This window comes from Pseudorca crassidens, chromosome 7, assembly GCF_039906515.1.
Source record: "Pseudorca crassidens isolate mPseCra1 chromosome 7, mPseCra1.hap1, whole genome shotgun sequence".
In the NCBI taxonomy this organism is placed as follows: Eukaryota; Metazoa; Chordata; class Mammalia; order Artiodactyla; family Delphinidae; genus Pseudorca; species Pseudorca crassidens.
Window position 1 is genome coordinate 12,199,573 of NC_090302.1, and position 17,090 is coordinate 12,216,662.

The 17,090-nt window shown below is 44.5% G+C and overlaps 1 protein-coding gene across 4 annotated transcripts in view; it reads right to left on the reverse strand.

The window, feature by feature from the left end:
• Positions 1–412: 412 nt before the first annotated feature.
• Positions 413–17,090, reverse strand: part of RABGAP1 (RAB GTPase activating protein 1) — a 161,314-nt gene continuing 144,636 nt past the window's right edge. For all 4 annotated transcript variants that reach the window (XM_067743366.1, XM_067743365.1, XM_067743368.1 and 1 more), the window contains 7 exons: positions 16,985–17,077; positions 16,451–16,561; positions 7,739–7,843; positions 6,603–6,686; positions 5,871–5,942; positions 3,479–3,676; positions 413–2,104 (listed from right to left, as the gene is read on the reverse strand). In XM_067743366.1, the coding sequence (XP_067599467.1) occupies positions 1,982–2,104; positions 3,479–3,676; positions 5,871–5,942; positions 6,603–6,686; positions 7,739–7,843; positions 16,451–16,561; positions 16,985–17,077 (786 nt within the window). In that variant the 3' untranslated portion in view covers positions 413–1,981. The remainder of the gene's footprint in view (positions 2,105–3,478; positions 3,677–5,870; positions 5,943–6,602; positions 6,687–7,738; positions 7,844–16,450; positions 16,562–16,984; positions 17,078–17,090) is intronic.

A 17,090-nucleotide genomic window follows, 5' to 3' on the forward strand; every position in this document is an offset into this window, starting at 1 on the left:
CATCTCTGCCTGGTGAGATGCTTTTGTCTTTCAAGGTCTTACCACACACACCCTTACCTCCTATAAGACCTCCCTAACCCTCAAATACACAGGTCATGTCTCACTTTATTTCTCCAAGACAGGCAATGCTCACGATGAAGGCACAGGCCTCCCAGGGGACAAAGCCTGTGTCTTCTCTCACCCCATGGGCCTGGAGCACATTAGCTGCTCATTAAGTGTCTGAATGGATGAACGGGGAGGCGCTGCCCAGTGCTCAAGTACACCTATTTGCCAGCCCAGAGGGTGGTCTTCTCTGACTGCCCGTGGGAGGGAGGCAAGAGCACACCATGATAAAACTGGTTGTTACAAAGCAATGCTGTTTGTACCAAAATATTTAATGAATATGCCGTTAAAATAAAGCCAACAAAAGAAATAGTAATACAATTTTACTGGTTTATATTTCAATTCATAAAGTTGACACACTGAAACTACCCTAGCACAATGTCCACGCACCTAGTTTTAGATGGGCTTACAGCTGTTTTGGTAACTGAACAAGAAAGACACAGAAAGCGGTGGAGGGGATGGTTTGGGGGTCAGGGGTTGCCGCTTGTTACCTCCCTGATCACAGATGACCTCAGCAAGCGTTAATACAGCCAACAGGAAAAGAGATACAAAACAACCCAGGTGTCTTTATGTACAAACCAGTGCCTCTTGTAACCAGCGACCTCCACACTGCACGCAGAGAAGACGACAAAGTCATCTGCAAGACAGCCTGTCAGCATATCACTATATAAATTAAAAGTCTAAAGTTATTTTGTTTATAAAAAAGGTGCTAAAACCTCTATTCCATAGTTCTGAAGCGAGAACTTGCAGCCCATCTGAACAGCGAGGTTTGCACCCAGCCTCACTCCGGGGAGGGCCCCGGCAGGCAGGGACACAGGCCAGCCGGACGGGGGCCTCTTGGCATGTGTGTCCTGCACATCCTCACATTTACACACACACATACATACACACACACACCTCAGAGTCTTTCTCACTTGTACAAGCTGTTGTGCAAAAACACTAGAACCTTGAAGTGAGGGAGCTCTTCACAGCTCTCGCAACAGCAGGGTGGAGAGCAGAGCCCGACAAACCTTGAGTGAAATTAAGTGCCCAAAATAACCACATAATTAAGTTGTGCAGATCAGTCCTAGTCTGGGATTTAAACACTGTCAATTGGGTGCATTGGGAAAAGATATTTATATATACACACACACACGACACATTAAGCAAAATAAGGTTTGTCCACGTTATGATTAATCCAGTCTCGACAGTCGGTCAAGTCACCCACCCCAGCACTGGGGAGTCATTTGGCAGCTAACACTAAAAACAACAGGAACTATAAGAGTTGCATAGAATTGATCAGAAACATGTGAATAATGCCAAACCAAAAACCTGTGCATCGTAGAGTTAGTTTAACAAAACTAGGTGGCTTCACCTACAACCATGAAACCCTCCTATTTAAAACAAAGTGCTTCTCCATGTCTACCTGGAGGACCCTCTGCTGGCACTGGAGCAGATAATTATTTGAGCTACCGATCCCCTGCCCCACCTCCCCCAATATATAATAATATGTGTATTTAAAAAAAAAAGATTAAAGGTTTAGAAAAAAACCAAAGGCCTGAAGGATCCCCAGACTCTGATAATGTCACTCAGCCGCTGGGCTGGGTAAGGAGCTGACCTAACCGGGAAGAGGCCCGGAGGTCACACGGAGGAGTGGCTTTCTGGAACGTCCAGGGTGGCAGGCCAGCCGGCAGGCCTGTTAGTATCAGGAGTGAGGAGGGCCTTACCGCACAGGCTGCCTGCTTCATGAGCTCTGGTCCAACAACCTACCCACATGCTTCTATGGATCTGACTTAGGTACATTCTGGTCCTGGGACATGTCACAGAATCACACATCTGGCCAAAGAAGGCAACAAAAGGTGTCATGTTTTCTGAAGGTGTCTGGAGGCAGCAGCTGCTCTCAGCAAGTCTCTTTCCCTTGAACCCCGGTTGCCGTCTTTATGGAGCTCAGTGTTCGGTTAAACCACGTCTTCTTGGCCGCCTGTACCTCGTTGAGGGCAAGGCCTAAATGGTGCTCCAAGTCCTGGAAGAAGAACGACGTACGTGAGGATGCTGGTCTCCAGTGCTAATGACACTGCCTCCCCAGAGCTGAGCCAAGAATTCAGTCTATTTCCTCTCGAGAGGGCTCTGGAAATTCCCCCAGTTCTCAAAGTGGCATAGAAAGATCTGGAGTGCCTAAAGCTCTGGGAGATTTCCTAGTTAAGACCTCCTCATTTCTTGCCTCGTCTACTTATTAAAACGGCCTCCTACCTGAATGTCTCCCTCTCCGTCCACCCACTGCATACCAGGAGACAGACCGAATGTTCTACCTAAGAATGCAACATTAATTTCCGGCAAGAGCCTTTCAAGCCTAGACCCCCTAGCAAGACGTCCGAGATGCTTCACAATCTGGGCAGAGACTCTTCCAGCTTGGCACCCACTTCCACCCCTACTTCCTAAAGGCCCTTCCAGGCAGGCCCTCTCCTCCCTCTGTGCTGCTGGACACACCATGCCCTCCACCAGGAAGGCTCACTGTTCTGTCTTTTCTCCAGCAGCAACCTCTGCTCACTCTCGGACTACAGCCCAGATACTGTCCTTGGTGAGGCCTCTCCTCGCCACCTTGGACGGTCACGGAGGCCACGTGCTAGCTGTGCAGCCCCAACAGTGAGAACCGGGCCTGGGCGAAGTAGACGCCCAGGTACCGTGTGTGATACGAAGACCAGGGCTTAAGCTTTAGTCCTGAACTTGGTTCCTTCTGCAAACTGTGCCTGGTGCCTACCTTGTGCTCAGCATCAGGCCTGATGGAACTAGCCATGCAGTGTAACGATGAACAAAACAAGCCCCAGTTTCTCCATAAGGAAAGGAGGCCCAGATAAATTAGGTAATACGTCCAAAGTCACAAAGCTGGGTAAGTGACGGGAGCGGGGGCACAAAAGCCTGTATTTGTGAAGCCCTCAGATATCGTGCTGAGCCCTTCCCGTGCATTATCTTTTTTAGTCCTCAAAGCAAACTATCAGAGTGACCCCTCATCACCTCCACTGGCAGAGGAGGAACCTGAAGTGAAAGGAGGTTACCACTAACCCAAGGTCAGAGAGTTTGGTGGTGCAGCTGTGATTTCAAATCATGCATTCTCTGCTCCACCAGAAAGATTCCAAGTTTGATGGATAATTCTCATTATGAGAAAGTCCAATCGTTAGGACAGGCTAAATGCTAATTAAACATCCACTAGTAAATAGCAAGTAATGGGCTTCTTCCCATGAGGATTATGGTAGAAGTTTAAAAGGGAAAAAAACCCCAAACCATGAAGATCATTTCTGGGTTTTCTAGCCCACACCAGGGAAATCCTGCCCCCGTGCAGGTCTGGGTCCTGCCGCCCCAGGGGCAGAGGGCTGGCAGGGGGCACAGAGGCAGCTGTTACCTGGATCTTACACTCAGCTTCCACCAGCTGCAGCTTGGTTTGTGCCAGTTCCAGTTCCATCTCTCTCAGCTGGTTCTTGAGTGTTTCCTTCTCCTCATCTGTGTCCTCATCCAAAACTTCCTTAGCTGAGCTGATGCCCTTTATGCGCCCTTCTTTGTTGAAAAATTCCCGGCAGCGCTCACAGTCATCCACATTTTGCTGAAATTGAATGTCAGATGTGAAGAGACAAAGAAGACATGAAGGTGTGAGCATCTCCTTTCTGGGGAGCCAAGAGATGGCTTCTCTGCCGAGCACTACAGCTTCTGAAAAACTGTGTTCTCTCTGTAAACTGGCAGATGACCTACTGGAAAAGTCACCTGGTGTTATACACCAAAAGCAACACAAATATTCTTATGTCTTGATCCAGTCATCTCACTTCTAGGAACCTTGGCTAAAAAAATGAAAAAGCGGGCTTCCCTGGTGGCGCAGTGGTTGAGAGTCCGCCTGCCGATGCAGGGGACGCGGGTTCGTGCCCCGGTCCGGGAAGATCCCACATGCCGTGGAGCGGCTGGGCCCGTGAGCCATGGCCGCTGAGCCTGTGCGTCCGGAGCCTGTGCTCCGCAACGGGAGAGGCCACAACAGTGAGAGGCCCACGTACTGCAAAAAAAACCAAAAAAACCAAACAAACAACAAACAAAAAAAAAATGAAAAAGCAGTGACTAGACACAGATTTACATACAAGGAATTTCACTGCAGAATTAGAGACACAAAAAGGGGTGGGGAGATAAACTATCCAGCCACTGGGAAAAATTAAATAGGATGTGCTATATTTATACAAAGAAGTACACAGCCTCAGAAAAGTTTTTGAGGAATTTTTTGTAACATGGTAAAAATGTTTAAATGCTGGGTAAACTAGGACACAAAAATGTCTTTAAAGTATAGCTACAAGGATATACCACATTTCATGAAAATAAGATGGCAATGACTGTAAGAAAACATCATTTCGTTTTCCTCTAAGAAAATATTCTGCCAATTAAACCACAAAAAGCCATGAGTTATAAAATATGTCCCAATTTCAGATGTAAATGTGAAAAAAATGCCTTAGAGTGAATGAAATTTTCTATGTTAGAACAAAGACTGAAAGAATACACGCCAAAGTGTTAATGATGATGTTGTCTGTGGGTAATAAGATTATAAGGGTTTTTTTTCCTCCTTTACTCTTATTTTCCAAATTTTCTGCAATGTATTATTAGTTTTAGCATCAGAAAATAAATTTTGTTTAAAAAATAGGTACTGCTGGTTAAACACTACTTATAATGGAGGCCAGGTATCATCTTGCTCCAGGTAAAATGCTGGTTTGTGCAGACATGGCCATGGACTCCCCCACGTTTCTGTCCAGAGTTGTAAACATGTTAGTAAAGTATCTTTCAGTAAATTACTCATCTCAGTAAAATCTGACAAGTATTCTAATAATAAAGAAAGAAAGCACCAAGTTACAAAACCCCTCAAATTGGCAAGCAAACATTAAAAACTCAGGTTCTCACTGTATCTGGGCCCATTACAGCAAGAGGAGTTGAGCTCAGAAGGCGAGTGTCCCCCTGCTACAGAACAATGTGGGGAGTGACCTGGCCTCTGCGCCCCACCCTCAAGCACAGCCTGTCACCTGCAGGACTCTTCCACCTCAGCAGGGTGCTGCAGTAATCACAGACAACACCTGAAGTCCTGGGGCTCTTGTGTTTTGTTTTGTCTTTTTACAAGTGAAGTTAGCACGGAGGAGGACGTTACACAAATTTGTAAGGAAGAGGGACACTTGTATTTTGAGATCTAATGCCAGAGCTCTTCTGGTCTTATCTGTATCCCCTGCCTAGAGGAAAGAGGCAGAATATCAGTTGTCAGTTGTAGCCACCTTGTCAGGTACTCATCAGCTTCCCTCATTTTTGGAATCAAAGCAGAATACCCGGGGACTTCCCTGGTGGTGCAGTAGCCAACGCAGGGGACATGGGTTCGAGCTCTGGTCCGGGAAGATCCCACATGCCACGGAGCAACTAAGCCTGTGCACCGCAACTATTGAGGCTGCACGCCACAACTGCTGAAGCCCGCGCACCCGGAGCCTCTGCTCGGCAGCAAGAGACGCCACTGCAACGAGAAGCCCGCACACCACGACGAAGAGTAGCCCCTGCCCGCCGCAACTAGAGAAAGCCCACGCACAGCAACGAAGACCCAGTGCAGCCCAAAATAAATAAATACATAAATAAATTTATTTAAAAAAAAAAGATAGTATTGTTACTAATAGTGGTAGGTTATTTAAAAAAAAAAAAAAAAGCAGAATACTCCCTCCCCAAATTTTTTGTGCTGAATATAGCCATAAAATGAACTAGGTGGTATAAAATGTCTTTGATAAAGGAAGACTTACCCGAATTTTTTCAATTTCCACTTTATTAGCAGTCTGCTGCTTCTCTAATCTTTCACTCAACTGAGAACAAATCTGAAGAAACAAACATAATAGAAAATGACAATCTCTTCAGCAATGTCATAATCCGCACAACTTGGGCTTGGGATGAGCTCTGCAGTGGAAGCTGGACTATGGAGTGGAACTGGGACAGCACTGAGCAGGAGCGGGTGTGAGACGACAGGTGGGCAGAGGTGCCTCTGGCTCTCCCACCCCCGCATCCACTGGCCTAGGACCTGCAGGGACCTATCAGTGCCACGCTCGATGGCCAATGTTTACAGACACTGCCAGACTCAGGAGCCAGCACGAGATCCCAGTACAGAAAGAAATAAGACCAATTCAGTTACGTTCTCAAAATGCAACCCGCTGGGGAGAGAGGTGGTTCTACGTCATGAGTCTGAAGTGCTCCCAAGAACTCGGGGGCTTCCATGTATTAAGTGCCTGCTTATGTGAGGGAACTATGCCAGGTACTCCACAAAGATAATCTCATGGACTCCTCACAACAGTTCTCCGCGTGAGCGATGATTTCCCTTATTTTACAGTTGAAAAGCAGTGCGGTAACTTGTCCAGTGAAGCGAAGGGACTCGTCAGTGCAAGTCGCCGAGCAGGGATGCGTGTGGGTGTGGAGAAGACATCTTGTGCAGGCAAGCAGGGCTTCCAGAGAACACGGCCCAATTCCAGGGTGCACGGACCCACCTGCTTGTAGTCACCGATGATAGAACTGTTTTTTTTAATCTCAGATTCTGCCTTGTCGAGTTCCCGACGGCACATTTCTTTTAACTGCGTACATTAAGAAAAGCAAAAGTGAATGTTAAGGGAAATACAAGCGAAGCTCTGGCACTCCGCGCTTAGCGCTGGGCTTTCCCCAAAGTGCCTGACCTACTGGAGGTAACTCCCCTCCCTTCTTCCTCACTCTCAGCACTACTAACCCTACTCTTTTTTTTTTTTTTTTTTTTCTGGTACGCAGGCCTCTCACTGCTGTGGCCTCTCCCGTTGCGGAGCACAGGCTCCGCGGCCATGGCTCACGGGCCCAGCCGCTCCGTGGCATGTGGGATCTTCCCGGACCGGGGCACGAACCCATGTCCCCTGCATCGGCAGGCGGACTCTCAACCACTGTGCCACCAGGGAAGCCCATTAACCCTACTCTTGATGCTAGGAGAGAACAGTCAAAACTTCTGAACTTTCAGCTTGCGGCTTTTGCTGAAGTTCCTCCCTGTCAGTGCAGCCCTACCTGGGATCCTGAGCTGAGAGGTAACACAAAGCAAATGCAGAGGAAGAGCTAACAGGAGGACTGCTGCCCCTTCAGTGCCTCATGGATTATGTGGGAGGCGCCCCGCCATCTCTCACCTCAGGCAGCCTGACTGAGACGAGAAGGTGGATGGTGAAGGAGAGCCCGCCTGCTCTGGGGCATGCAGCACCCAAAGCTCTTCCTAAGGCTGTGAGTCTGCGCCCAGGGGCTATGCTCAGGACAAGCCTTCCAGAGTTTGCTCTGTGGGGGAGATGTCGGTGGACAGGTAGGGGAAGAGCCAGACATTATGTGATGTCTGCCTTCCTTTTGCAGAAATGCTAACCCTCTTGTCACACTCAGATGCTGACACACAGGAATTTCTCCTGCCCCAGTGAAGGATGGGCTTTGCCCCACTGTCTCCCCCTACATTTTAATTATTAAGAACCATTATGCTTTTCACAGTAAATACAAAAGGCCTTTGGAGAGAAACTGAAGCCAGCTGTCTCTGGGTTCTCCAGTGCCAACAGGAAGCCACCAGTGAACTCCCAGCTCTCAAGCATTTGCAAGACACAGAGGAATGTGGGAGGGGCAAAGCTCCCCTCACCTGAGCAGACTCTTCTTCCAGCCGTCTTTTCTCTTCCTCTGCATCAATCAATTTCTGTTTGGTCATAAGCAGCTCCTTATTCAGTGCATCTGCCTTTTCCTCAGCCTGAAACATTTAAGAGGTGCTGTTACAGAACAAGAAGTGAGAACTGAAAGGGATTTGAATTACCCAGAACAATCCAATTTTAAGATGATGAGGAAACTGTGATCCAGAGAGGGGACGTAATATGCCCAAGGTCACGCTGAGACTACACTCACACACAAGTGTCTGGCCCCGTCTCCTGCCCAGAGGCAGTGCGGGGCAGTAGCTAGGAGCTCGCCTTTGTCAGACAGCCTGGTCTTGACTCCCATTGCTCCCTGACTGTGTGCCACTTGGACAAGTCATTGAGAACTTCTCTGAGCTTCACGATCTTCAGCTGAGAGATAAGGCATGGAATGGACTCAGCACAGTGCCTAGCATATAGTAAACACTCAACAAAAGGTAGGTGTCATTATCATTAATAGTAATAATAAATTCTGGTTTTCTTCTTCCAAACTCTCAGTATTTGCTCTGCTTAATCAAATAAGTTCTGCATTTTGCTCTCCCTATCACCTGACAAAGGAAGGCACCCCTTTGCTAGCACTCTCCTTTTATTATCTGAAATGGCCATCTTCCACCCCAGTTTTTTTCTAAAGCATGCAAAGGTCTGGTGGGCAGATCTTTGGGTCCAAGTGAAAATGATACACCTGTACCTGACAAATACAGTCCCTGACACTGGAGAGTCCAAGGATAACTGAAGAGTGAGAGACTGTAGCATGTTAGAAGGCAGTCAAGGAAAGGAGGTGGAAGCTCCTAGTTACAGAGTGCTAGATATAGAGGGTCTTTGCCAGCTCCTTATATCCAACCTCCTTTGACAATGGATGGTGGTTTCCCTGAAATTAAAGAGCATTTCAGATGTCACCTAGCTAAAGTGGTATAGCTGAGCCCCTCTGCTTTCTACTACACCACATCTTCTGACGTACTTTCTTTGGGAGGCATAGGTTCCAGGCGGCTGGGGCCTTAAATGGAGAACTGAGAATGGCATGATATGCAAAAGGCCATCAGTTACTTGCATATGCGTGCAATTAAATGGGGTCCTGGAGTTAAGGCCTGTCCTTTCTGGTGAGTGGCTTATAATCACCTCTAGTTCAAACCCCAGTAGCAATCAAAATGGAAATAAGAATCAAACAAAAGAGGAAATAACAAAGAAGAATAAAGTCCTGTCAAAGATTCTGTTTTACTTTAATCAACAGAACATCCTGTTACCTCTCCCTTCTCTCCCCTGGACCCAGTTAACATCTTCTGAACAGTACTTTGGAACCTGTAGCACACACTTATATTCTCTCAGTTACTCACCATCACTCCCATGGTAGATAAGACTGATTCTAAGAAGTACGGGACAGCCAGGTCATGGACTCAAGAGTCTTCCTGGCCCATCCTGATTACCCAGCTTAGAAAAAAATTTAGATGGGGAAGTGATTTCCCCAAGCTTGCACAATGCATGTAGCAGAGCTGGAATCCGAAACCAGGTCTCTCAACATTAAGCCCAGCATTTGTGCCATCACTCCAAGAGCTGACTCTCAAGGCTGTGTCAATAGGAAGGTGCACACAGGCCACTGGACTGACCAGCCAGGGTCCTCTTATGGCACCACACTTGCTGCACAGTCATTCTACTTACATAAGCACATAAGGAGGGAACATGTGGCGATAAACACAAGTCCAGACTTCCGCTTCTGGTCATAAAGGACTAACCAGGACCAGATTTACCCTCTCACTGTAAACAAAACACTGGACGAAATACATAAAACTACTGTTTGCTGACACTAAAAACAAATGCAGAATTGTGGTTCCTGGGAGAAAGGAAACAAGCAAGGTCCTACTACCATTCTGGCTTTCTGCCTAGAGGCACTTCTGGACCAAGGAGCAGGGTGAGGAGTTCCAAACAGAGCATATGCCTCAAAGGGTTCAGGAGGCAGAGATAGGGGGTCAGAGATTCTGAGGTGGCTGGAACCTGTGGAGTAGAGCTCTGGAGATCTGAGCGCTCCAGAACTGCGAATAAGGCAGTAAAGGAGATAAAATGAAACCATGAAAATACCCAATTAAACCAAAGAAGGCAGAAAAGGGGAAAAAAGAAAGAAAAAGCAAATACAACAAATGGAGAACAAACAGCAAGTGGTAGAGTTAAATATACCATATAAATAATTACATTAAATGTAACTGGTCTAAACATTCCAATTAAAAGAAGGAGATTATCAGACTAAATTTCAAAAAGCAAGATCCAACTATATGCTGGCTACAAAACCCCATTTTAAATATAAAGACACAGATATGTTAAAAGTAAAAGTATGGAAAAGGATATACCATGAAATACCATGAAAGTCGGAATGGCTATATTAACATCAGACGAAGTAGATCTCAGAACAAAGAGTATTAACCACGGACAAAGAGGGACATTTCATAACAATAAAAGAGTCACTCCAGAAGGCAGTAAATCTGAAATGCATTCATAAATTCAAATTACAGGAAAACAAAAACTGACATAACTGAAAGGAGAAATAGATAAGTGCACAGAGTTACAGATTTCCTCGCTGTTCTCTCAGTAAGTGATAGAACAAATAAAGAGAAAGGCAGTAAATCCGTGGAAGTCAATCAACTTGACAGAAGTGACATGACAGAACGCCCCACCGACAACAACAGGACACACAAACTCTCCAAGAGCACGTGGCACGTTCACCCATCAGACAATATGGAAGGCCCTAAAATAAGCATAAGTATGTTTTAAAAGCAATAAAATCAGAAAAAATATGTACCCTGATGACAACTGAATTAAATCAGAAATCAACAACAGAAAAATTTCGGGGACAAATCCCTAATAGTTAAAAATTAAACAACACACTACTAATTAACTCAGAGATCAAAGAAGCAATCACAAGAAGTGAATGAAAATAAAAACACGACACATCAGAATGTGTGAGATGTAGCTGAAATAGTGCTTCAGGGAGATTTATAACTTTAAATGCTTATTTTAGAAAAGATGAAAGGTCCAAATCAATGACTAAGCTTCTTCTTTAAGTAGCCAGAAAAAGAGCAAATTAAACCAAAAGAAAAGTAGGAAATAATAAAAAGCAGAAATCAATAAAAGAAAAAGAAATCAACAAAACCAAAAGCTTGGTTTTAAAGAGATCAACACAATTGATAAACTTCTAGTTAGTAGACTGATTAAGGAAAAAAGGGAAAAGACACAAATTACCCATATCAGTAATGAAAGAGAGAAGACTTCAACAAATCCATCCTATAAACATTAAAAGAATAAGGGAATATCAATGACTCTGTGCCTATATATTTGACAACTAAGATGAAATGGATAAATCACTTGAAAGGCACAAAGTATAAAAATGTACACATGAAGAATTAGAAAATTTGAATAGCTCCATATCTGAAATCATAATTAAATAATTTCCTGCTGGACTTCCCTGGTGGCACAGTGGTTAAGAATCCGCCTGCCAATGCAGGGAACACGGCCTCAATCTCTGGTCTGGGAAGATCCCACATGCTGCAGAGCAACTAAGCCCGTGCGCCACAACTACTGAAGCCCGTGCCTAGAGCCCGTGCTCCGCAACAAGAGAAGCCTCCGCAACAAGAGAAGCCACCACAACAAGAAGCCTGTGCACTGCAATGAAGAGTAGCCTCCGCTCGCCACAACTAGAGAAAGCCTGCGCGCAGCAACAAAGACCCAACGCAGCAAGAAAAAAAAAAAATTTTTTTTCTTGCTAAGAAAACTCCAGGCCCACGTGGTTTCATTAGGGAATTAAAGATTTAATCAAGGAACAATCCCACAAAAAGTCCTTAAAAAACAGGAGGGAACAATTCCCAGTTCATTTTAGAAGGCTAGCATTTCCCTGATATCAAAACCAGACAAAAACATTAAAGAAACTCCAGACAAATATTCCTTAGCAACACAAAAATCTTTAATACAAATAAAAATCTTAAAAGAAAAAAGAAACCCCACGTTTCCTAGGAATGCAATGTTTGTGTACACTGAAAAATCAGTTTGTCTACACTTCACTGTACTAATAGAATTAGGAAAAATAGCAAATAATCACCTCAACAGATGCAGGAAGATCATTTGATCAAATTCAACACCCATTCATGACAACTCTCAGCAAACAGGAAGAAAGGAGAACTTCCTCAACCTGATCTATGGAAAACCTACAGCTAACTGGAACAAGGTGATAAGGTCCACTCTCACCATCCAATATTGTTCCGAAGGTCCCAGTCAGTGCAGGAAGGCAAGGGAAAAAAGACAGAATGACTTGAAAAGAAGTAAAACTGTCTTTATTCAGAGATGATATGATTGTGTATGTGGAAAATCCTAAAAAATAAACAAAGAAGCTACAAGAATAGTGATTTAGCAAGGTCACAGGATACAAGGTCATGTAATCAACTGTATTTCTAGAGACTAGCAATAAATAATTGGAAAATACAATTAAGAAAAAATTACCCTTGGGACTTCCCTGGTGGCACGGTGGTTAAGAATCTACCTGCCAATTCAAGGGACATGGGTTCGATCCCTGGTCTGGGAAGATCCCACATGCCATGGAGCAACTAAGCCTGTGCGCCACAACTACTGAGCCTGTGCTCTAGAGCCTGCAAGCCACAACTACTGGGCCCGCGTGTCACAACTACTGAAGCACATGCACCTAGAGCCCGAGATCTGCAACAATGAGAAGCCTGCGCACTGCAGTGAAGAGTACCCCTTGCTCGCCACAACTAGAAGAAAGCCCACACGCAGCAACGAAGACCCAATGACACAGTCAAAAATAAATAAATTAAATTTATTTAAAAAAAGAAAGAAAAAATTACCCTTAATAACAGATTAAAATATGTGCAAATCTTGTAAACTGAAAACTAAGAAAACAATGCTGAAATTGAAAAAGACCTAAATAAATGAAAATTGTAACATATTCATGGATTGGAAGGTTCAATCACTGCTCAGATGTTAATATACTCCCCAAGCTAATTTACAGATTCAATACAACCCCACTCAAAATCCCAGAAGGCTTTTATTTCTAGAAGTTGACAAACTGATTCTAGTATTTATATAGAAATGCAAATTACTTACAATAGCCAAATTATTTTTTAAAAAGAACAACAAAATTGGAGGACTCCCATGACCTGAGTAATTATGACAGTGTGGTATTGGCATTAACGATAGATGTATACATCAATGGAGGAGATACGGAATCGAGGAGACCCATACATACAGGTCAATTGATTTTTTTTTTTTTTTTGCGGTACGCGGGCCTCTCACTGTTGTGGCCTCTCCCGTTGCGGAACACGGGCTCCGGACATGCAGGCTCAGCGGCCATGGCTCACGGGACCAGCCACTCCACGGCATGTGGGATCTTCCCGGACCGGGGCACGAACCCGCGTCCCCTGCATCAGCAGGTGGACTCTCAACCACTGCGCCACCAGGGAAGCCCAGGTCAATTGATTTTTGATAAAGAGACCAAAGTAATTCAGTGGGGAAAGTTTAGCCACCTGCTCAAGTTCAGAGAACTAGAATGCAGTGGAGCCAGAATTCAAATCCCAGGAGTTGAGCTCCTGAGTCTGTTTCCATCACTCCCACATTACACTGTCTCAATGCAGAGAGCAACCATGCCAGAGGGGACTCAGGTGGGGTCCTATCAGCCCTGTGCCAGGTACCTTCCACAGGTTCCCTCTCAGCCTTTAGCACCAATGCCTTAATGTCAGGTCCACGCATTACTCCCATTTCATAGAGGAGAAAGCTTGGATGGAGTCACCTAGGGACTCAGTAGCTGACCGGGGATCTCTCCATAGCTGCTTTGTGACAAGTAACAGAAATGACAGGTGAGGAATAACAAAAGTGATAATAAAATCAGTTGGAAATACAAAGAGGGTTCTGGAAATTCTATAAGCCACATATGAGAGCTTTTCTCTGGGATGCAGAAAGGGAAGAGTGAAAGGGCATGATGAAGTTCTTTCAGAAATCTAAGTCCCTGAAGCCAAAACACGCTGAGAGGACCCCACAGCCCTCACTTCAGAACCTCTGATTTTCCGTGATGATTCAAAAGATACGAGAGAAGACTAACTTGGAAAGGGACTCAACGTTTAGTGTGAAAAGGTCTGTTTTCTCAGCACCGTCGATGGCTGGACGATGGGACCCCAGTTTGCTATTCCTGAGCCCTAGTGGCAACAGGGTTCCTGCTCCTCTGAGCCAAGTTAAGAGCGGCAGGCCAGCTGGACTGCAGTCTAAGGGCTCTGCCACTAACAGTGTGACTGTGTAAGACATTTAACCTCTTTTGGCCTCATCAGTGAAATGGGGATCGTAACTGTATCCTTTACACAAGGGTTGTTTGGAGGATTTGACAGTAAGTACACAGCACGTGGAGCAGTGTCTAGAACTCTGTAAGTGCTTAAGAAATGTTCTGTTAGGTGTCAGTATATTTTTGATGTAGTTATGACATCAAACCATAGCTTCTTGTTCCATATTTATTTTGGAGACAGTGTGGCATTACAGAAAAAGCCTGGGTGTTTCAATTAGATGCACCTGGGTTACATTCCTGGCTTAGCTTCTTCCTGGGTGCCTTCCTCTCTCTTGAGTCTCAAGTTTCTTTATTGTTAAAAAATCCTTATCCATAAATGGGGCTCATGTTACAAGGCTGAGGTAAGGATAAGAGATATTAGAGTTTAACAAAGTGCTTCTCACTGTGCCTGTCACATACATCATCATAGAGTAAATGGGAATTCATCTTATTTTTACTATTTCTCACTTCTGATACCAGAAATGTAACCTAGCTCTTTGACTACTGTGCTAGGCAAAGACAACTTAAAAAAAGGCTTACCCTCTTTAGAGGCAGGCTTCAAGAACCTAAGAAGTGTATTTTCCACCCTAAACTAGTAGAGCATCAATGTTACTTCTGGTCCCATCAGACTGGTAAATGCAACAGCTCAAACTAAAAATCTGCCTGGAATTTTATCTTAAGTTGCCTCTTAATATAATTTCATTGTAGAATACAAAGCTCTAGTACAGGACCCATTTTCTTTTCTTTTTCACTTCCTTTCTGCATGACCTACAGCTGCTAGAAGAGCCATCACAGGTGCACACTGTGATTTTTGCTTCAGCAATTACCCTGCTCAGTGTACACCCTCCTCCCTCCGCTCACTTGGCAGAAATGCCTGAACAGTGAGGGAATGATTCTCATAGTGTTTCTACAAAGAAGATCAGAGGGTATGCTGGGAACCTGCACCACAGGGAGGAAACTCCAACCTAAGGAGACTGTGGTAAACCAAAAAGCAACGGGATCTCCAGGTTCTGGTTACTGAGGGCTAATGGCCTTACAACACCCTCCCTGGAAAAACTGGAAAAAGGAGTCTTCCCAGTTACCTGCAGCTACTTATAGCTGACAATCAGACAAAGAGAGTGAAACAACACTGCCTGTGCCTAATTCCTGCACTTTCATACACACCAAATCACGTAATTCTCACTATACTCTTGGACACAGCTATTATTCCACCTCCCCACACTTCACCCTGCTTGAAAGTAGAGTAGCTGATGGTAGAATCCAGACCTGTTCAAAATTTTACTCCATTATTCTATTTCTAAAGAGAAGTAATAAGAACCAGTAGATACTGCCATCTCTCTTTCTCTTCATCTGCGATGTGACTCACTTGGAGAATCTAATGAAAGCAAAGACTGTCAGAGAAATACAGTAGTACACAATATTTTCATACATGTTGGTGGCTGTCAAGGACCTTGTGAAGTTCACAGGTTCTAAGGGGTTCAATATATTATGTTAAGTCCCCTGTAAACCCTCAATAGCCTAAGCCTATCTCCAGAGCCTCAGGAAAATCAACAAGCAGAAAAGTAATCTTAGGAGCCTGAAGGGAAACGTAAGTCAGGTGCTGCCAAACTTTGTCCAAGCGCCAAAGCCAGCCTGCCACCTATTCTCGTAAATAAAGTTTTACTGGAACACAGCCATGTGCATTCGTTTATTTATTGTGTAGGCACCAATGGCAGAGTTACATAGTTGCAACAGAGACCATGTGGCCCACAAAGCCTAAAATATTTACTATCTGTCCCTTTACAGAAAACGTTCGCCAACCTCGACCTAAACCATGAATGAGAGAGTGCACTATGGGAAGCCTGTAGTATAGAAATTGGACAAACACCCTGCCAGGAATGCCATCATCTCAAACCTTTTAAGATTAGGAGAAGCAAAGAAAAACAGAATATCTGCCAACAGAAATTCCTGATGAAATTGCAAGCTGCGGAGGCACTGAGCTTTATTACAACTGGCAATGCTTATCCAACAGGCACGTGATGTGCAGGATGACAAAATCTGTTCTTGTCTTAGGGGTAAGTTAAGGAAATTATAGTGATTAAATGCTACTGCCAATTGCAATAACATAAGAATAGCCAGAAACACCTTTCAATCAATGTCTGGAAAGGCGTTCAGGGTTTGCTGTATAATGAGAGAAGAATGCGGTAAGGAGGCCTTAATGAGATCATGGATGATCCTGAAGGAGAGGAGGGAACAGTACTGACAAGAGCAAGGTGGATCATAAGAGGGAAACACTAACTAGAACAACAAACACTAAAATTCCAGGATTTCACTTGATTAAGGGAGAAGTGTTTCAATATAATCATCCCTTCAGACAAGTCAGACTTACGTTATCCAGGTCCTTTCGCAGTGCAATCTTACTGGTCACCAGCTCATGGGCTAAGTCATCATTTTCCTGTTCCAATCTCATGTTAGCTTCTTGTAGACGCCTATTCTCCCGCTGATGGGTAAAAAGAAACCAGTTACACACATAAAAATCAGATGGAAATGACAACTTCTCAGGTTAACCCCCAAAACTAATTGCTGAGTCCTACGGGAATCACGGGAGATGTGGCTGGTCCTAACGTGCTGCCAGTCAACAACTGCTTACTTTCTATCTCCACAGAGAAATACTTAAATTCAAGTGACTGTCAAGCAGCTACTTCTTATTAACTGTGACAAAAGCCCACCGAACTGTAACAAACTAGGCTGCTAGTCTGAAGCAAAACAAATCTTGCTTTCTCATTTGCAAACTCAAACTGAAACTGGACCCTAGAAATAGTGAAACTAAATTTTAAAAAGAACTCACTAAAGCTAGTTACAGGCACAATTATGTAAAATGAAAGGCTGAAAACACTTCACATCACCTAGGCCGTAAACAAACCTCAAATCGCTCGATGGGGTCTTCTTGTTGGGCCTGCTGTTCCCTCATGGTGTGATATTCTTTTTCATATTTTTTCAACTTCTTCTGACTAATCTGTAGGATAAAG